This window comes from Triturus cristatus, chromosome 7 (assembly GCF_964204655.1).
Source record: "Triturus cristatus chromosome 7, aTriCri1.1, whole genome shotgun sequence".
NCBI classification, from domain to species: domain Eukaryota; kingdom Metazoa; phylum Chordata; class Amphibia; order Caudata; family Salamandridae; genus Triturus; species Triturus cristatus.
In genome coordinates this window covers 1,693,903,966-1,693,925,956 of record NC_140590.1, presented here as the reverse complement: position 1 = coordinate 1,693,925,956, position 21,991 = coordinate 1,693,903,966, and the positions used below count along the sequence as shown (strand labels likewise).

Here is a 21,991-nt window from a genome sequence, read left to right as displayed (position 1 = left end):
TCACATCAAATGGCCTTAGGCAAGGTTGCCTATTGGCTCCCCTCCTTTTCTCACTATACCTCAGTGACCTCCCGGACAGTTTTCTCTGCAGGTTGTCAATTTCCCTCCGAAGATTGCATCATGTAACATACACATAATGATGTATGCAGATGATGTGGTAATTTTCGATCTCACTACATTTGGATTACAAAGGAACTTAGATGTGCTAACAAGATATACAAGAGAAAACTTCTTGGTTCCAAATATAACAAAAACGTAGTCCCACTGAGAGGGGAAAAACCCTTATACAAAATACAACTGCGCATTGGGAGGAGAAACGATAGAAGTGGTAAAATAATACATCTATCTGGGACAAATATTCACTCAATGTCAGTAGGTTTGATGCTCACACAAATGGATTGACAAAGTTAACAAAAAAGTCTGACGCAGAAGGGGAAAAAATAACATTTTAAGAAAGGAACGTAGACAAAATGCCCACTGGAGGTTGAGTGGATCAGGTCTGTCAGACGCTAAACACCCTGAACCCTGAGTGAAGCTCTCAACACTAGAAGAAGCATGCACAGACAGGTGACAGTAAAAATGCAAAATGCCAATGCTAACTAATTATTGCACTATCAATGCAACTGAAAATGCCTATACTGTGTTATTAAAGCAATACAAAAATCTATATTAAAAAATAACAGCTTTAAATATACAATGCACATATGAGAAAGAACTTAATGTGTGATGACAATGTACGTTTCAGATGTAACATAGTTTGTCGCACGCTCCAATGGAAGCAGGAGGATGCAACCAAACAGCCAACAGAAAGAAGGCGAGGCCAAAATACTCTGGTGGGCTGAGCCAAGATGTGATTGACTGGTTCTCAAGTCAAAGGCTAATTGCTCTTGAGCAACTGAAGCCAATAACTGAAAGAGACTGACCCAAAGTCACTGAGTATGCATAGAATGCATGTGAGCCATGAACTGGGGAGACGCAATTACAAGTCAAACCTAAAAAGAGGACTGCTTTCTTTTCTGTACCAACAACTTTTCAGATACTTTTGTTAGTATTCACTCCACAGAGCAGCCAGGAGGCTCATAAATCAACTACAAAACATGTATAGTGTAGTCATGGGCATCTCATGGTGCTCACAAACACACTACTGCGCTCTGAAGTCTAAAGGTAATAATGGAAAGGGAAGAAGAGTACTGGGACTGGAAATAAACAATAAATTCCTTATGACTGCCCTCCTTCAATCTGTGCTGCTGGCAGAGAAAAATAACACACTGTAAATTATCTATTTCTCTAAGACATTTTATTGGCATTACAGGGTCATTGGCTGCCCAGAAAGGAGGTCAAGCTCCATGAACAAAGTTTAATACTTTGTTCATGTTGGTCAGCCTTCGCTCTGCAGCTGTAATTTCTGCCTTCTTAAAAAACACATCTCCTATCTAGCTCTGGATAACTGTATATTGCACTGTGATTGTGCTAAAGAACCACTGTGCTATTTTCATATAAGTTTGACCACTTTCGTTTTAAACATGTATTAAATAATAAATCTCTTGAATTTATGTTGCAAGTATGGGTATTTGCACAGTGCAATCCCAAGCTATAAAGCACAGGCCCACTTTACAGGGTGGTTCTTGAGAAGCACCTCACAGTAACAACAAGCATTGGCATAGCCAATAGGTCTCACCTTTGGGATCTTATAAGTGTTTAGTTATTGGCTCTGCCAATGTTTTGAAGCTATGTTGTACAGCATTGTGGCTGCTGTGTAGCATTTTAAAAAGTTATTATAAAAAAACGGTTATAATACTTTTTGCTACCCTATATAAAACCAAGAAGACATTATGTACTAATGAACAGCCGCTTACATTAAAAAAATGTCTACTTGTTTTTTTGTCCTTGCAATGCTGGTAACTTCTTCCTGCCTGTTCAAAATAGATATCTAGTACCCTCAAAGACAAGAAGAGACTCCCATCTCGCATAACTCGGATACCGGTCCACTGCCCGAGTGTCTGCCTTACCAATCCAACCCTAGGCGCCTTATGCTATCCCCAGTAGTTACAAATACCCACTGTACCAGTAACTCGTGGAGAGGTGGGGGGGTGTACCTCGGTGCTGCGCCTGACATGGTGACTCCAGAGCCATTGGTCCTCAGGCAGCTCCACATGTCACTCGACACCCAAACTCACGTCTAGCTGGACAGGGGCAGGTTAAAGACAGTGGTGAGTACCATGCAGTGCATTATGGGATCGTGGGGGGTGATAGGAGTTTGATGATGATTAACAAGCTGAGGGGGGGGGGGGGGGGGGGGGGTCACGGTTAAGGTGGGCTGCAGGCTTCAGTTCATTCAGGGAGGTAGCGTCTGAGGGTCAGATGTGGGTTTTATCTTTCAGAGAGTGTTAATCATGTGAACCGGATTCCAGCACCAAGCTATGAGTCTCATGAAAAATGCTATGAATAACACCATTCAATTCATCCAGAAACCCCGCCTGTGAGCGGATATGTCGATGCTTTCAACGTCACTGTTAAAGTTCGGACAGTAACTCAGGAATGAAACACACATGTACAGAGGTACATGAAACCACACCTACAAACGCATGCCCTTTAATGCAAAAATACTCAAACATGCATGCATGTGAGCGGGTATCTCACAAGTAGATGTAAATACGTTGTACGGGCATTCCTGTTAACATATGCTTGCGTGTGCAAACATACTTGTAAACACACAGATAGTGCTCCAGAAGCTGGTATGTGCAGATAGCTTTACCTCTGCGGGGATATAAGGTATATTTCTTTATTCAAACAATGCAACTCTGCTGTTGCGTGTGCACTAAATGCATCGGTACACGTACAGTCCTGGGGTATTGCTCGTCCATTGGTGCATTAATGTTTGCTACAGACCAGAGCCGTGCATCAACCTATTCACAATGGGAGGGTTTGAGCACACTTGTGGAACGATTGCATAATAAATGTGCGCTCCAGACAACGTGCACGTAATCATGAACACAGATTCATTAGTTCGCACGGATTCCTATAAGTGCAACACCTAAGCCCATATGTGCTGGTAATCAGGTGCAGCATTCGAGCCATGTTTTTCATGGATTTGTCTGAGTAGCTTAAAAGCTATGTCCGTGAAAGTCGGTGCGCAAATGCACATTCAAAGCCAGGCACGTAAAAATGAATTGTAAACACGTGAGTCAAAAGTCATGCATCTGTGATCTGAAGCACACACATGCAATTCACAGCAATACATGTGAATTGATTATATAAATGTAGCATCAAATGTATGCAGGTACACTGATCCACTCCAGGGCAATGCATGTGACATAATTCGTACAAGTGTAGTTCCAGAGCCACGGGAAACAATTAGCTCTGTTAGAGCCATGCATTTGGAAGGATTAGCAAACATGCTGGTCCAGAGATATGCATCTGAAAGGCTTTGCTAAGTTGGAGCTCCGGTGCCGGATTCACACTTAAAGCTTCGCAGCAGTGCACATGCACTGATGTGTACAATGCCCATCTCCTTCGTCAGGCACATGCCGGGATCCAATGGGCAGCCGTAGGTGGCTCTGTGCTACTTTTCAAGCAGACCAAGTCCTCTACTAGTCGGCCCCCAAAGCAGAGCATGACAGAAGCTCTACATGGCCGCCACTCCAGTGTTTAAAAATCGAAAGTTTGCAGCCAGTTACGGAAGATTCGACCACCACAAAGCCCAACGTAGCGTTCGCTGAAAGGAGCCCGCGAAATATTAGCGTCTGAGTGCGGGAACTGCTGCCCAGCAAAGAAAGAAGAGAGCAGAGTTTGGTTGGCAGAGTCCGGTCCTCTTGTTTTGTAACTGTGCTTTTTTCAGCAACAAAGGAGCCAGTTAAAGCAACAGTACTGCAAAGAGCACACAATGCATCTAAGGGCTCAGGCGGCTGGTCATAATTTACAGACTCCCGGGCTGTGTTTATTGTTTAGCCCTCGCTGGGGTCGCGATCTAGGAGCTGAACAAAGGTAGGTGAGGGGCAGAAAGATAAAGTAGTTTTCCATAAACTCAGCTCTGAATGTTGCAGGAAAGCATGTCATGACTGCAGTTGGAAAAACGAGTGGCGTGCGCGCGCGAGAGGGAAACAAGAGGGCACGCGCAAGAGCGAGCAGCCCATTTGTTTTCAATTATCGCGCTCATGTCTGGGCACAATAATTCAAAACAGATGCCGCCCGTGCAGGTAACCACATGCATTAGGCCGTGGGCGTCAACATTGGGACAAAAAGGTGGGACAAAAATACGCCTTTGACCAATTTACGCTGTCTTTTTAGAACGACGCACGCAAAGGCCAATGGAATGTCAGGACTTCGAGCACGAGCTATCTCTCTCGTGCGCGAATTGCTGGTCAGCTCCAAGAGGCCCTCTCCTGAGATCAGCGCATGCGCGCAGCGCTAAGGCTCGACCTAAAAAGCTTCCGCTACCAAATCTCCTTCCCCCTTACCCTTATACACAAAGTAAAGTTGCTCCTTCTTCAGGTCTTACACACTGCCCTGTTAAGTTTGCATTCTACAAACACCACCCATATATGCACACAATAAAGTGAACAGAATAAGCAACATTATCGCTGAATAACACTGAACACATGCAGTTCTCCTCTTAGTGTAAACTAGGAGATGGTTCATTGCTTCATGTATACAGAGGATTTAATGGTTTCAAAATCGGGCCACAAGTGATCTACAGCATTTGCTAAATATGTTACAGAATAAAAGGTCAGGTGCATCTTTAGTCTTTGTTACCACAAGGATTATGGTGCTCTATTCTGGAACGAAAGTATTCTGTACAAGTAATGAGCTAATACCCCACTTGTAAGGCACAGACTATGAAAAGTCGCCCTCTGTCTAGAGTGGCACATTGGGGGGAAAAATAAGCTAGAATGCTATCCAGAGTTTAGAGTATTTGCAAGCAGCGTTCCCCTCACTTTTTGTGTGTTTGACAGAATATGGAAGTGACAGAAGGCAAAGGAAGTCATGGCTGGCCAGCAGAGGTTTAACATGTCGCATAGGAATTTTATTCAGCAGAACCTGTGTGCCCTGCATTTCTAGAAATACAAGCTCGTAAACGAACTTCAGCATTACTCCTGGGCGGGGTGAAAGGATACAGTGGAAAGCACAAGGATTGCTTAGCAAGCCTGACAAATATTGTTGTGCCATTGCTCTGCTATTCCTAAGTTCCATGTCTAATGATGCATGCAACTTGGGTTGGCTTTGAAAGCCTTTGATATCTACATTCAAACTGAAGCAGTTATGCCTTCATCGAGAAGTGTAAGGTGGATTAGTTACAGGAACGAATGGTTTGGCAGAAGCCTTCCCCAGAGAAACAATCTTTTGTGAGTGAGCAACTGATTAATGGGTCAATGTAAGCTTGCATTATTACTGTGTTTGAACCTTATTTTATAAACATTACATATATCTTGGATACAATCCCAGGTTATTGTTATAGTGCATGTTAATCCAGCATTCAAAAATATGTTGTCCAACGCCATACTTATGTCAAGTAATGCCAGATAGCCAATTCTTGCCATATAGCAGTACAACGAGCGGGAGCCTGCTACCATCAGGCTTGCTAAGCGCAGTTCTACCAAGGTGGTTCTAACACCATGCGAGAGACCTTGAAGGGCATGAAGCAAGTTTGGACTGCTGGTGCTTGTCCCTCCCTGGAGCATTGTGCCCTTCCACTGCTTACTTTTCAGGCATTACCTTTTCATTTTGTTGAGGCACTCCATGTATTTTCCATTGTTATGTCTCACCTACACCATCCATTTTGCACTCTCCCTCGTGAGCTTCTCCCCTTGTGCTGCTTCAACCATCCGCACCCACCTGATACCTGATTCACCAGCCCGCAACTCTTTGCTGACCCCTACCATCAGAGCTACGTTTCTGCCCTCTCCCGAACATCACTGATGCCCCTCCGGATAAAAATTGATGTCCATCTCTACCATAAAGGCTGCCCTCTCCTCCCATCCATGGACTTTAAATAGTTTTTTTAGGGCCTGAGGACCAGGCAGCAAATTGCTGCCGGCCCATCCTACTCAAAAACACTTTTACCCTATACCTTTTTTTTTGTTTTTGTTTTTATTTACTGCTCCATCTTGGATTGACAAATAAAAAAAAATGGCACACATCTCTTAAGTGTAGTAGAGCATGGGCACCTACAAAATCACGCGGCTGAGTCGTGACTTTTTTTTTTTTTTTTAAACCTTTTTGCTATGGTGCATGCTATCATGCCAATGCTGTGCAGCATGGGTAGAAGACGTTGGCAAAGCCAGTAGGTTCTAAAAGCGTAACCTATTGGCTTTTCCTATGTTTGGATAAATCGTGATTATATAAAGATTTTTACCAAATATTGCAAAAGCTGACAACCTTTCAAAAAAGGTTTTTACGTGCTTATTCATTAAACTTTAATACAACTGATGGAAATTTTGATTAAAAACTCTACCCAAATGTTTTTTTACACAACCTTTCAAAAATTCTAACATGGCAATATCAAGAGGGTACATCTGTACTAACCGCTCACCCCAAAACAGGACTATTATGTAAACCCTGGACAAAGATTTATTGAAAATAGGCAATTTAATGACTAGTACAAGGCTCAACCAATAAAGTCCAAGGTAGTCCATCCACAAGCTTCAAAATGCCAACTAAACTCCAGAATGTTAATTAAATATATACAACCACATCCACACAACTAAACGGCAAAACAAGACACTGCACATCCATAGGTAAATTGGTTTAATAATCTCCTGCACCATTATTAACACATGCTCTTAATAACAGGTGGTCAATAATCAGCCAGTGCATAATACATTGCTGACTTACCTTCCATCCCACGCCAGCATTCTTGTAGTAGGGGAAATTCTCACAGATCCACCGATAAATCTCGCTCAGAGTCATCCTCTTAGCAGATGAAGAGTTAATGGCATACGTGATAAGGTTGGCGTAACTGTAGGGAGGTTTGCCATCCCGGTGGGCCGCCGCTTCCTCTTTGTTGAGGATAGCGTTCGGGTCAGTGGGTGAGCCAGGGCCCTTACGGGGTCCAGTGGGTGCTTGGGCAGCATGTCCCTTCTCCATGGTGGCTCTTAAGGTGAGCTGAGGCAGCCAGTCAATGGAGGTGAGACTACTTCCAAGGTCGGACGTCATTTTGAATCTGTCAGGATAGGGTAAAAAAAAAAAAAATCTGCATTAGTAACTCTACAAACCACAATGAAGCAAACCACATTTTTATAGAAGGTGCATTTTCCTAGATATGTCAGCAGAAAACCTCACTACAGAATTTACGAATCACTACTCTGACTAGGCGAAAGCAGCTATCCTACGACCAAAACACCAAGTATACTAGCTGCAAGTGAAAGGCATCGTACTCGACCACAGAAACAAGAGATGTACTTCCCAATGAACAACTGAAATTCACCATTAAAAGCAGGTGATGTGAATCACACTGATCACCATAAAGCACGAAAATAAGAGAAGTGGCCAGAAAAACAAGCATTGCCAAATCCAATACGTCTGACATTAGCTACCAGCCTTTTCGCTTTAACAGTGCTTTTCTTTTGTTTACTTTATTGTTGAGGGGCCTGCAGGGAACCCACTAACGTAAAAAATAACCATTTACTAAGAAAAAAAAAGTATTTTTGATCTCAAAAAGCACACACTTTGATAATAGTTCCTGGCACTGAAAGGAACTACACTGATTGCAGAGTTGATCATTGTGAAAGAGACGAATGCCATTAATCACAGTAAAGTTAGCCAATGGGGGAAGTTTGCCGCCTCACTGCCTCTTGCTGTAATGGCTGCCATTCACATTTCTGTCACAATCACAGGTCAATGGATGCAGAGGATCGCCAAAAAATCCCCTATTTTAATATAAAACACATAATTTCAGTAAAGCTAACGCCAGCCCTTTAAATTTAACTGGAGGTAAAGGAAATTTTACACACTGATTGAAGATTTCCCACTAAATACATAAATATATGCGTGGGTCACAAGAGAGCTACATCTCTTAGGCACCAAAGATTCCCCTATTCAAAGCTGAGAACACGGGGAATCCCCCCCCCCCCCTTGATTGTAAGAGGATTCTACCTCACTGCCGCAGAAACATACACAGGCATCTAGAATTGGCTTCCTCAATGCCAGACAAACGCAATGACTGTAGGGTCTCATAGACCAAAGAGACCTACTGCGACAGTTCAAGGGTGACTCAAGTACAATAGAGTGCATTGTGTCTCACCCACCATCCAACCATACATGAAAACATCTCACCACAAAAGTTACAACTTCCAGGACCACTTTCTAAACAATGCAAACACTAAGATACATCTTTCCTTACTTAGGTCTTTCTCACTGGATGCTGGCATCAATAGCTCTATTGCTGTTTTGTCTTGATTAGATGTAGAGTGAAATATAGACTGCTGGTGGGTTTTTGTATACAATAGATTGATGTTGTATATACATAATCACAAGGCCAAGCAAGACAATAACGTAAAAATAGTTTTAATTCTCTAATAATGAAAAGCATATAAAGAATAAATACAATAAATATACATGACACATTGATATCCCATAAGTAATCTAAGACAATGCATTCAGTGTCAATTCATAGTCTGGTTACACGTATATAGCCAATATCTAAAAATATTTTCTTCAGGTGCTATACCATACAGTTAATACATGTCTTTATGTATCATGATATAAGTGGCTTAGATCATAATTGATGTTTGGTAGGATCGAGTCTACGCATGTTTCGGCAACCCATGCACCTTCATCAGGAAAGCCACAGATGAACCCAAATGATACCATGAATAAAAAGTAACTAAATAGATAGTTATGATGACATCAAACATTTAAATGTACTGAATTGGGGAGAGCGCTCTTCTAGAAGAAAAAGGACGGATCAGGTTCGGATTACAAAACTTCTGCTCTAATTATTCCGTTTTCACTCATGTTAAGGTGTACGTATTGATAAATTGCATGATTGATAATTATGGGAAAGCTTTCCACATGATAAATGCCTCCAAAATTATGACAAGAGGATTAAAGACACTGCGGGCGGGCGCTCTTAGTGTCGTCTAGCAGCGACCATTCTTAATAGATTAATCCAACAGATTCTGTAAGGGTGTTTCAGACCTCTAATCAGCAAGCTATTGCTGCAATTCAAACTTAAACTGAACAGTCAAAATAAAAACATCAGAAGCAGAACAGCTCCACTCTGATCACCCCTGGTTTAAGTAAAAATAAATAAAACATAAAAAATATTTGCAATGGTAGCGTTTTCTCTCTGCTCCAAAACACCACTGAATAAGGTTGGCCAGCAGTCACTTAGAATGGAGAAAAAGCTGTTAAGACTGGCGGTTCCCAAAGAACAGTTACTTACCTTCGGTAACAGCTTATCTGGTAGAGACAAAATCTAGGCTCAGATTCATTACCTCTACATTTTCCCCAGGTGCCAGACTGGGTCTGGAAAAAATCTCAACAGTACCTCTACGTGTCGGCAGAGGGCGTCGTGCGACTCCGTAGTGACGCCGACCATCAGATGTGATGTAGACAGAGTCCATATGTAACCTCTGCTGACGTCAGTTTCTTCAGTGACTACATTCTGCATCAAAAACACTGAGCAACTTACAGAAACTGGCCATGGAAACAGTGTGCCAAAAAAGAGATACATCTCTCTCGGTCAATAGGTAGAACCTCTGGAAGCACCAATAAAGATACTCAGATGGGGAAGAAAAAAAATAACATTGGTAATTGTAAGAGAAAGAAGGATATATATATATATATAAACACACAAATACATACACACATGCATATGTATAGATAATCTATACATATGAGCAAGAACCCATTTATCATAAGAATGTCAGACAACAAGAGTCAAAATGATCCACACAACTGGAAAAGAAAAAGGAAAGTGTGTGAAGCATCACACAGAAGGAAAAGAATGTCAGCAGACACAAGAAAACAAGGCCAACTGACTGGTGCAGCTGCAACGGACCCAGGTTACATCATGAAGGAAAACAGCAGGTTGAAAAACCTCGCTAGAGAGAATTCAAGACCTGCATCCTTGTTCATGAAAAGTTAACACCCAGAAGATTAGATTAGGAATGCCTCCAAAACATCCAATAGTAAGTGAGTCACACAGAGGAGGACCTGGCTGGGGTATGAAGATATAGAGGGTACATGATCGAACACAGACAAAGTACCCAAGAAGCCAGCAGAAGTGCAAATAACAGCATACATGAAAAGCTGAACCCAAAAAGTGTTGCAGAACATACAAGAATACAAGCATGGAGTCCAGGAAAGAGCATTTCTACAAACAAGTGCAGGAAGTATAATCTATCAGAAGAAAAAATCCTGCAGAATACCACATGCAGAGATCGCAAAAAGCCTTCAATATACCACTGTATATAAAGAAACAACTCCTCTACAGCTTCCAAATGGAAGTGAAGACACAACAAGAGGAAGGGACTCTCAAGAAGAGAGAGCACGAAATCAAAGAAGGACTGGTACAACTAACCTGGAATGGGCTAGAGACGCGCAAGTGTGTTCAGCGTAGGAAAAAATAACATTTTTTTAAAAAGCAGTCGAAAAAAGGAACATCATTCCTCACAAACCACTCTAAGAACTAGGGGACCAAGGGTCAAAAACCTTTGCTAAAAGAGTTAAACAACAGCCACCCACAGAACAAGGAACATATGGTGAAGGCTGAAAAATAACGAGATAGGCAGATAGAGGCCATGGGTGATAGCAGACTTCGAAGAGAGGTGTGGTAACAAGAAGAGACAAGGAGGTCCCCAAAGCGAAAAGACAGACATCAGTCTGCAAGGATAAAGCAGCCAAAATAGACAACGGGCAGCCGTAAAAGAAAGCAGGCCCTTTAAATGATGGACTCGCAGGTGGAGCCGGAGCAACTGCCTCAATTTGAAAACACATCAGCAGAAAAAGGGAGGAGAAAAAGTTGTCCCATGCAAACGTATGAAGTGATATATATAAAACGTAGTAAATATAAATATAACGTATTACATCTGATGAGTATAATATTTTTTACTTTTCTTTATTTTATTTTTTTTAAACAAACAAGCACCACGAGTGTCCAAGAAAGGAGCAGCAAGGCCATCCTACCCAAAATATCAACAGCAGTCTGTTAAAGCAGTACAAGACACACTGATAGGACACAAGATACCGCAGGGAGGGGACTATTCTACGCATCCCAAAACTTTGGTCCGAAAAGAAGTGTGCGTCAGAAAATATTGATCAACACCATAATAAAGAGGAAGGGAAACTCCAAGGAATGAAGGGAGCTTGGACGCCATCTACACCCCAATAGGGTGCAAGCAAGGTGAAAAGCTGCAAGCACAATCGTTCTAGTGTTACAATAGAAAATCCCCTCTAAAGAAAAACAAAAATATAGGTATACCAAGAAAATCCTGTGAGGCATACAGAAGACGTTCCACGAGGAAGCGGGAAAAAGGCAATAGTGAATCCGCACAAACCAAGCAAATTACCAAATGTAGGAAAGTAGGATCTTCTTTCATGGTTACCCCCACTTTTTGCAGGTGTCATTCTGTTTCCTTACTAGTCTGACTGGGATCCTGCTAATCGGGACCCCAGTCTCTGTGCTTCCTCCATAAATTGGATCATGATAAGTTCTTAGGTACCCCCAGATTAGCTACTGGTGTACCCTTGTAAGTCCCTAGTATATGGTACTAAGGTACCCAGGGCATAGGTACACCAGGGGTCCCGCATGGTCTGAAGCATATATTATGTTACCCATGGGAGACCACTCAAATTGTGACTAGAGGCCAGCCATTGCAGCCTGTGTAAGCTGGTGCTAGCACCACTTACAACAGATATAGGTTTTCTTATATCTGAGGTCCTACACTTAAAACCTATAAGTCACCCCAAAGGCAGGGCTTTCAATCGTGAAGACAGGGTGCTTGATTATAAGTGTGACAGTGCTCCTGCAAGGACACCCCTACAAACGCCGAAGTCCATTCTCCAGGCATTGTAAGTGCGTCAGCCATTACGATACATAAGAGTGGGCATGCGTCATCGATGGCTAACTCTAAACTGGCTGTAACAAACCCTGACATGTTTGGTATCAAACATGTTGGAATCATACCCGGTGTTTGAGGTATGACTTCATGCACTGTGGGGCTCCTCCAGGAAGCCCTCCATGCTCCTGGTACCAGTCTTCCAGAGTCCGACAGCAACGTATGGCTACTGCCGACCATTGATACGATTCTGCCCTCCTGCTGCTGAGCCAAGCTCAAGCAGGGGAAGGTAGGACAAGCGGTTTCCTGTCACAGGGAGGTGTGACCGCCTCCCAGACAGGAATTGGTGTATTGGGCCAGGGTCGGGGTGCTTGTCAGCCCCACTAGACTGCTTTGAAGGGCACATGTGGTGCCCTCCTTGCAAACACCAATTGTAAGCAAATCTGGGAGCCGTTGGCTCCCGCTCTGGTGCGAAACTAGACAAAGGACATGAGTATCCTCCCCACTGTCCAGCAAGTTTGAAGTCAGTATCCCTCGTCGGAACCGCTAGAGCAGTACACCTGTGCACCAAGTCGACTTGCCGTTGCCAAGGCTTGTTGATACTTCTCCAAAGATTTTCGGGCTCCAAGAAGCTCCAGCCTCAAGCATCTCTTGCTACCAAGATCTTCGTCCTCACCACAGCCTTTGCACCTTGGACTGCATCTCTGGTGAGCGGCCCTACACTTGGTGAGTCCCTTGGACCTTGCTTGTCCCGACACTGCACCCTTTTCGCCTGCCATGTTTGTTGCCGCTGCCAAGGCTTGTTGGTGCGCCCGCTGGACACCGACCCCCTGGCTCTGGACATCTGACGTGGGACAGCTCGTGAACGGCTCCTGGTATTCTACAACATCGCCTGGTCCACACAGCTACAGCGGCACAGTCACGGTCAACTCTCCTGCATCTTCCGACATCGGAGAGCATTCGTCTTAAGTGGCTCCTGATCACTCGCTGAGTGGCATAGTCTGTCCCCTCTGCTTACAAGTACCAATCAATCAACCTAAATTCACCCTTGGATCCCACCAGACTCTCAGCTTCTTCGGCAGCAACATCTTTACTGAAGTCCTACATTGTGGTCTACGGCGGTTTCCGACATCCCTTCGCACCTATGCACCCTGCTTCCCTGGTGTAGGTATCCTGGTTCCCTGGGTATGCACGGGTGGGGTGACCCTCCAACCTTCCAACTTCCACAAGGTTTCTTCAGGGTCCTCTGGGAAGGATCCTACTTGAAAACTGCGACGTACCCATTGACTTGTATTTTGCACAAGTCTGATCTACCCACTAATTTAAGGCCCGATGCTAGCATTGGAATCATCTTTCCCCTCACACGAGTAACACTTGTACATACTCCCTACAACATCCCCCCCTCCTTAATAAACAAAATAAACTATACATCTTACCAAAACAAAAAAATGAACACAGTTCTATGTAAATCTTTCTAATGCGAAAACATCAAGAGGTACAATGTAAAAGGTGCAAAGAAATACTTGAAAGTCTTTAAGATACTCTGCCTTCATGTATATACCCTGGAAAAGGAAAAATGCATTAACCAACCAAGTCTTTAAGATGTTCTGTTTTTTTATACTCTACCATGTTTAGTAACTAGAGGGAAAAGATTAGCATTACACCCAACAAAAGAATTTACTTCAGCATCAGAGACTAAATTTGTTTCACTACCATGACTAGGCAATTATGCAGCAACATGCTCACCTGGGTCAGTCAACTTATCAAGTCTCATAACACTGTTAATGGAGGTTTGACCCCACATCAAATTGCTATGTACATGTACGTTGAAACTCAAATTTATCTTCGACCACCAATGACCATCACTTAATTTAACAGCTGTGTGAGACACTTGAACCACTCTGCTTCTCGTGTTTTTTTCACATTGCCCAAGAACCTATTGGGACAAACACGCTGCTTACTTTGAAAGCAGTATCAAAGTTCATCATGCTGACGCACCATTTTCTCTTGTGCTCGCTTCACTTTCTTAGTTGCTCCTCAAGCACACAATCACTCATGACATTTTTTTTTGTGTCTTCCAGTGAACATGCATTTGTGCCTCTTAGTAAACAAATGTGATATTCCTGTAACGGAATGCAGGGTATTATGATAAGCCCATATTTTCTTCCCTCAAAAATTCAACTACGTCTAGACCACACATAAGAGCAGTTTGAACACCCTTCGAGTAGTCTATTGGCTCGCTCGATTGCACCATTAGCTTGTGCACTATACAGAGCCACAGTATAATGCTTCGCTTCTTCGTCTCTTAAAAAAGCCTCCACTTTACCAGAAATCAATTGTGCCCTGGTGTCAGTAACTCCGCAAGTGAACCTTCAATAGAAAAAAAAAGACCTAAAAAAGAAACAAAAATAACCAATAGCTGTGCGAGTGCTCATTTCCCCCACAAATTCATAATGTATCCATTTAGAGTAATAATCCACCACAACAATGTATCGCAATTCCTGGTTCACTACATTAATGGGTCCAACAAAACCCAAAACTAGCTTTTCCCAAACTTTTTGTGGGAACGGCACAGGTAACAAGGGGGTGTCTTTCAGACTTCCAATGTTTATTGGACAAAATGCACTCCTTACATGTCTCTATCATAACATCTACATACTTATAAATGGCTGGCCACCAAAATGAATGTCTAATTTTATTGGATGATGACGTCCTAAGTGACAAACAAAGGCGGAACAAACGTGTCTGATTTCAACAACACCGTAGCTTCCATAGATAATTCATATGCGACATGAGCAAAGTTCAAAAGCACTCCTTACAGCGGTTTGATATGTGGCCAGCCATTCTGTATATAATCTAAGATTTTAGTCATAGCCTGATCACAGGCTAAAAACCACACTTTCATTAATTATACCATGGCAATGTTTAACTACATCAACCGCGGCTACAACACACTCGTCCTCGAGCGCGCCACACTCCTATGTACTTCTATTCACAGGTAACCGAGACAGTCTGTTCTGCAATTAGCACTGCCTGGAATATACTGCACCTCGAAATTGTTCTCCTGGTCTTTTTCCAAAATTCTTAAGTGAAGGTAAAGCTAACCCCTTTTCCACCAACAAATAGGTTAAGAGCTCAAGATCTGTACAGAGTACAAACTGTGTACCCCACAAATAAGTTTTAAATGTTTCTATTGCCCAAGCACAAGCTAACGCCTCTTTGATTTGTGCTGTACTTCCTTTCCACCTCTTTCAAGGTTCTGGATGCAAATGCAACAGTGTGTTCCACCCCATTAACCTTTCGACGTAACAGCACCCAACCTTCCAGCACTGGCATCAACAGTTACAATACATTTCAATCTACTTACAAATTGTTTTTTAGGGATTGCTTCCTTCAACAGAATTGCTTATGTCAAGGAAGATCACAATGGAGCCCACCAACAAACATCCTCCAACACCGGAATCCGATCTCTAACTGCCCACCAGTTAAAGACCCGATTCTAGAATTGGAGTCGTCATTCTCCTCGAGCAACGTGCAAGTGACACTTGTATATACTCTCTACAACATATACTCAACATGCAAAACTATACATCAATCGTTACTCTGCTTAACAATTCATGCTTAAGACACTGCTATATGAACCCACGAAAATTTCAGAGCACACGTGTGAGCATGCACGCTATCCAATAAAGATTCTATTCTTAGGTCACACTAAACCAACATTCTTCTGAATATGCATGTTACTTACTAACTAAACTGTCCAAAATTTGCTATTCGGCCTCGTCAAGTGGAAGGAAACTGACACAAATGCTACGATTAAAAACAGCAAAAGAATGCCTTTCACTGGCCCCAGCATTATACATACTGACAGTCTCAGAGCCTCCTCTCACATAGACAGTTGTGCACCAATAAGCAAAAATACATTTTGAGGCCCACAGAAACACCGTTCAATCAAACAGCCTTGGGAATCAATCCTGTTCCTTTCTTGCCTATCCACTTTCGCAGAGGAGAACCACCCCCTCCGGATCCCCATGAAGCCCACCATCTCCTCTATCATCCCCCCCACCAGTTTCCTGGTCTCTTTCCTTTCACAAACTACCTCGTCAAATTGCTTTCTTGTTATTAGTCTTTTCCAGCTGAAACTTTTGCTAGCCTTCTTACTTGTGTCTTCTTTTCACCTACTCACCAATTGCTTCCAGCTTCTTTCTGCCCACTCACTAATTCGACCCCTTCCGGTTTTCGATGTTCTTTCTCGCACCTCTGAATCCATGCGTCGCCTCCCTAATGTTTACCCAAATCCATTCACCTACCTGCAAGTCTATTTCACTTCTCTCTGTAGGCCACTTTCATACATCTTCTCCGTCTCTCTTCCACTTTCTTCTGCCCATTTTCCTCTTCATCTCACTACACCTTTCAGTTCGTTCTCTAACCAACTCTTCACTTACATAAAGCAACAGGTATGTATTTCCTCGCGAGTTAACAGCTTAATTTATAATTCACTATAGAGCACTTATGCTACTGTAACATATAAACATTTGGAAAGACTATATGAACTTATACAGTGACTGCGTAAGAGAGTTCTCACAATGACACCAAGACCAGGTATTCTGATGGTAAAAGATGCATCTTACTGATCACAGAAACATACGAACTTACAGCAAGCGAGCGGCCTCCAACAGCCAATAAACACACTCTCAATCAAGTGGCCTTTCAAGGACTAAGGGCACATACACTATCAAAAAGTGCTTCTCACTGACTACAAAGCACATTCCAAGGTACGTTATTGCCATAATATTACTTTCTCGCCAGTTGTGGTAATTTTCACATCCATGTTTTAGGCATCCTCTCTCTTCCGGTGATATTTATATAAAGTAATGTGCTAGTACCCAGAGTGCATTTAAGTTGAGTCACGACCTAAGCAAGTCAGCCTTGAGGAACCTGCAACTACAGCTATAAATAGAGCAAAGCTCTGAGCCAGTCTGCCGCCCATAACTCGAGAAAGTTACTTTGACTCCCAAGCAGTGCTCCTTTAGTACCACTTAATTTTGAACTCGGCCACAAACGGATCTTGAAGAAAATCCATTGGAAGTCAATTTTATTTTTGGTTTAGGTCTAGACGTTCAGACTAAATCGAAGGAGGCACCATAGTTCAAACAGGTCCATTCAATATTGATGACTCGCTTCTGATTAACTCTAAATGCTGCCACTATGTGCACAGCTTTCACAGCACAGCTGAAAGAAGACTACAGATGGTGGGGGAAATTTAACTTGTCTAAGCATGACAGTAGTTACTTAGCTTCTCAGTACTTGTTGGGGGAAATTGAGTGGAGAAGCATATTTAGTCAGTACCTCCTCCAAAAAATGACAACTATTTGTGAAAATTCAACTGGAAATTGCTCTTAAGTAGATTTTTAAACAAGCATTGAAAATGCAATAGGTCTCGCCTTTGATTAAGTTAAAGCCATTTGCTTTGCTAATGGTATTGTATAGCAAAGCAAATGGCTTTAACTTAATAAAAGGCGAGCCCTATTGCATTTTCAATGCTTGTTTCTTTAGCAATCCAAGATGGATCAGAAGATTAGAATATAATTTAAACTGATGAGTGGGATGGGGGAGGAGGTGAGGGTAGCAACACGGGGGGGGGGGATTGGGAGAACAGGGTGAAACACAGACAAAAAAGAGCAATGTGGAGCACAGGTAGCCACGCAGCACATGAGCGAGGGAGAGCAATACGAGTGCACGTGAGAGAAGCACACTAGAATGCAACGTCGACAGGAGAGAAAGTGCACAAGGGAGAATACTGGAAACATACACTCATGGAGTACTAAAAAAAAAAAAAAAAAAAAAAAAGTAGTTGTCCCCTAAAGGCGAGCAAAGGAAGCCAGCCAATAAATGAGATAGTTAAGGGGCTTTCTTCCTTAGGAGGGACAAACACAAGATCGCCAGGTTAAACAAGGAAAGCCATCCAATAGAAAGCAAGTACATATGTAACAGTAAAGTCAACTAACGGCAAGCAATGGGCAGGCGCAAGCCTCTCTATGCGCTATGATGCCCACAACGAGTCTTACACAACCAGACGGTTTGTGCTGCCTGGGAGACTGGACCTAAAAGTGCTGCCCACCTGGAATGGAGAAATGTGAACTTTCCGTAAAAACAACAGAGGTCATAGCTGCTCTTAAGTTAAAAAAAATAATTAAGAATTAAAACAAAAAACGAGCACCTGTTCGGTGTGCAGTGATTGAGTCCATAGTGGCACATTCCATCTCCACGAACATGTTGGTCTTCACTTACCTGGGTTAGGGTGATGTGAAGGGGTTGAGGACTTTAGTGTAGCCAGGCTGCTACTGCAATCATGGATTTCGGAATTTCTCATCATCCAAGACAGAGCAGAGCTGTCTGCCCAATGTATCCAATAAGGTTCAATGTACTCTGGTACTGCACTGGTCCAGTGTTCAAGCTTCGCTTTCGTGCTTGTGCACATAAAGTGCACACCAGAAGAAACCGGTTGTTGCTGTGCCTGCATGGCGGGTCCAGACCCCACTGTCACAGTGACGCCCCCACCCCTGCAGGATATACATTTAGCTGCTCGGTTGAAGGTACAGCAATTAGCATAGAAAACAGACGTTTCTAATTCAATCAAGGGTTCATAATTGACTGGGCAAAATCAAATATTAACCAGCAAACATCTCCCGTCACCCTTAGTGGGTAGAGTACCCACCGAAACCCGAAAATCAATTTGTCCTCTTGGTCAAGTTTTTTTAATCTCTCATCTGCAGACTCTTCGACAACATCAGCTATCCATTGTGCCCCACGTGAGTGCCCAGAGGCTGCTCTTGCATGGCCCCCAACGCCCGACATACCACAGTCCTGTGATGAGCATGGGATATGTGAGGCCTTTGTTCAAAGAGTGCTGGAAAAAAAAAATGGGGTCTGCAAGACTTTGAACTTCAACGTGACCTCAGTGCTGCTTCCAACCGATTCAGAAAGACCTTCCCTCTATGGGTAATGTATGTAATTGCACCATGATTAATGGAAGCAGAAGTGGTCAAAACAGACAGCTGAGTGCTCAGGACAAAACAAAGGATGCAACCGCTACAAAATAGGCCGACTGGGGGGTGGGGGAGGAATAGAAGAACAAGTTACTTACCTTCGGTAACGATGTATCTGTAAGAAACATTAGTTAGTTAGATTCCTCACCTTAGAATATCACAGGCGTCAAGTACTCCGACGACGTCATTCCGGCGCACGCCGCCGACGACGGACGCGGAGCCGCAGACAACGCCTAGCGACGCGCAAGGGGTATTGCTGACGAAAAATCTTACGAATCCAGTCTGACGCCTGGGGATATTCTAAGGTGAGGAATCTAACTAACATGTTTCTTTCAGATGCAAAGGACCAGTGGCGAATATGCCCATCAGGCATTCATTCTAAAGATGAAGTCAGTGCGAGTTTGTTATGTTTTGAGATTTTTAGTCACACCGGTGTCTGACACGCTAGCAAGGGGCGTGAGTGGTTAGGCTTTAAGATTCCAGATAGGCCAGTGCCTTTTGGAACTGGTAATGCTGAGACAGTGAAAAAGGAGGCCCTCTAAAGGGTGATCTGGTTGGGGTACAACAAGTCACAGAGCTTTTTGCAAAGTTTGAGGAGCCCAGACCTGCGGATCTTGTAAAGGCCCCGGCACAGCACTGCTAGCCCTAGCTATTATAAGGATATGATAATAACCATGTTATTCAGTGATGGCTTTAATAACGGACACAAACACCTTTCTTGTGGAAAATGCCTTGCAAGGTTCTCGATTACACACAGTGAGTTATGGTGTGTACGATTTTGGTGTCAGCAGCGTGTTCAAGTAAACAGCTGTCTCCCACCCAGAGACGGCATGAGCCGTTCCACTGGCAACCAGCATTAATCTGTTTTTACGTCTGTGACCCAGCTAGTGAAGTCCTCTTAGGGAGCGCACCTCTACATGGTGCCCCTGTGGTACTTGCAGCAAACAAGGCGATGGATAAATGCTTGTATTAATATTAGACCCTGGTGCTCGGTCGGAGCTGCACTCCAGTCCATAGTTTTTGCCCCACTATGGGACTCAAAATAGAGGCCCGCCTATTGCCAAACACCCCTAACTGCCCGACGGGATCCGACTTTACGGAACACAAACCAACCCCGACCGTTTACGGTTTATTTCGGCTTTGTCTGTAGGACGCAGCTCGAGCCCAACAGCACGGAGCACACGCCTCTGCATACCAGTCGCACTTAAGTGTTTCACAACAGCAAACGCAGTCACAGAATTCTGTCTCTGGAGGGTGACCAATGCTATGTGCCCGACTCCTCTATGGTCGCCCCCGTGCGTGACATGGCCAGGTACATGCGAGACTCTCGACATCCCAAATAGGCAGTGACATGTAGGAGAGGTATGAGGGAAGAAGTCCGGTCTCAGCAGGCCTGGGCCTGCCAATCTCTTCAGCTCACAGCCCCTGGAGGAAGGAATGGCGCTTCTGTGCAGGAGCTGACAAACTAAACTTCGCGGCCTGCAGCAGTCGGTAACAAGCATTCGCCAGGCAGCCGCTGTTTATTTTTGCATTGCGCTTTCACTTTAAAATGAAAGCGCGATGCAAAAATAAACACGTGGCGCCATGTCTCCTTTTTTATCCGGACTGGATCGCAGGGCTTGATTACATAACACGCCTCTGCGATTAGAATCTGCTTCACGACAGCCATGAAGCAGGCGATCCAGTCTGGATGGGCCGGACAAAAAAGCCAAAAGGAGGCACCCTAGAAACCTTATTTCCAATGGCAGGCCACCGTTTAATAAACGGTCACGCAAGCCAATGGAAATAAGGGGTGGGGCTTCAAGCCCTTTTCTAATACTCATCTGCAATAAATCTCGCCGAGCAAGCTACGCATGTGCGCCGCAACGCTAGGCGAGACCTAAAAAATGGGAAGGGCACTATTCTCCATTAGGCACATGCAGTTTCTCATATGAAACCAAATCCCATTTCTAGATTTCGCCTGCACAGCGCTTGCGATGTGCTTGTGAAATCTCTTGTATTTAAAAACAAGCATTTGAAATGCAATAGGTCTCGCATTTACGCGAGTTTGAGCTATTGACATTTCAAATGACAATGACTTTTTTTTTTTTTTTTAAATATAACTAAAAGGCATTGTCATTTACAATGCCAATAGCTTAAACTCGTGGAAATACGAGACCAAATGCATTGCAAATGCTTGATAACTGATGTAACAAAAAAGCACAAAGATGCTGTTCAATTACAGAGTACAGCTCATCTTTGGTTCCCCCATGCTTTAGTCAGAAACTGCTTTGCAGAGTAGAGTGAGCACGCCAATAAAACGCCTGCACTCTGGGCACTTGGGGGCATATTATCAAGGCAATGCGATAAACATCACAAATCACGCTTATCGCTTTTACCATTATCGCAGTCTATCGCTGATTCACATCGCCGTGTTAGAGGCGTATTAGCAACGCTTTGCTAAATGTGAAAACCAACAATAGACAGCGATAAACCGGCAATAGCACGTGAGCTCAAGCGTTGATTTCACAGCGCTAAGGGAATGCTTGATAATATGGGAGTGTGGACTTAACCTGTAAATCCACCTCCCATATTACAGATAGCGTAGTCAGGAGTTTACCAGGCGTTCGATTCCGGCGAAAACGGCGGTTAGCGCGGCCTTTCCATCGCTTTGCGGATCTGCTCCATGCTAGTAAATATCGCAAAGCCTTGTTAGCGATTATTTACATGGAGTAATGGTCAGGAACGCCTTCTTTGCATCTCATTAGCGATGTATATCGCCAAGATGCGTGGCGTTACAAAAACGGAAGCTAACATGCGCTAATGCATGTTAGCGCCGCGTTGTTGATATGGAGAGAATATCGCCGCTTTTTGGGCTTTTAAAGCTAAAAAAGCAGCGAGATAGCCCTTGATAATATGACCCTGGATCTCTTTGCAGAGCGATGGTAAGGGTGCATACATGCG

At 43.5% G+C, this 21,991-nt stretch overlaps 1 protein-coding gene across 3 annotated transcripts in view; it reads right to left on the bottom strand.

Annotated features, from left to right (window-relative positions):
• FOXJ2 (forkhead box J2) overlaps positions 1–21,991 on the bottom strand; it is a 302,004-nt gene that overhangs the window by 225,505 nt on the left and 54,508 nt on the right. For all 3 annotated transcript variants that reach the window (XM_085619900.1, XM_085619899.1, XM_085619902.1), the window contains exon 2: positions 6,832–7,159. In XM_085619900.1, coding sequence (XP_085476026.1) covers positions 6,832–7,152 — 321 coding nt within the window. In that variant the 5' untranslated portion in view covers positions 7,153–7,159. The remainder of the gene's footprint in view (positions 1–6,831; positions 7,160–21,991) is intronic.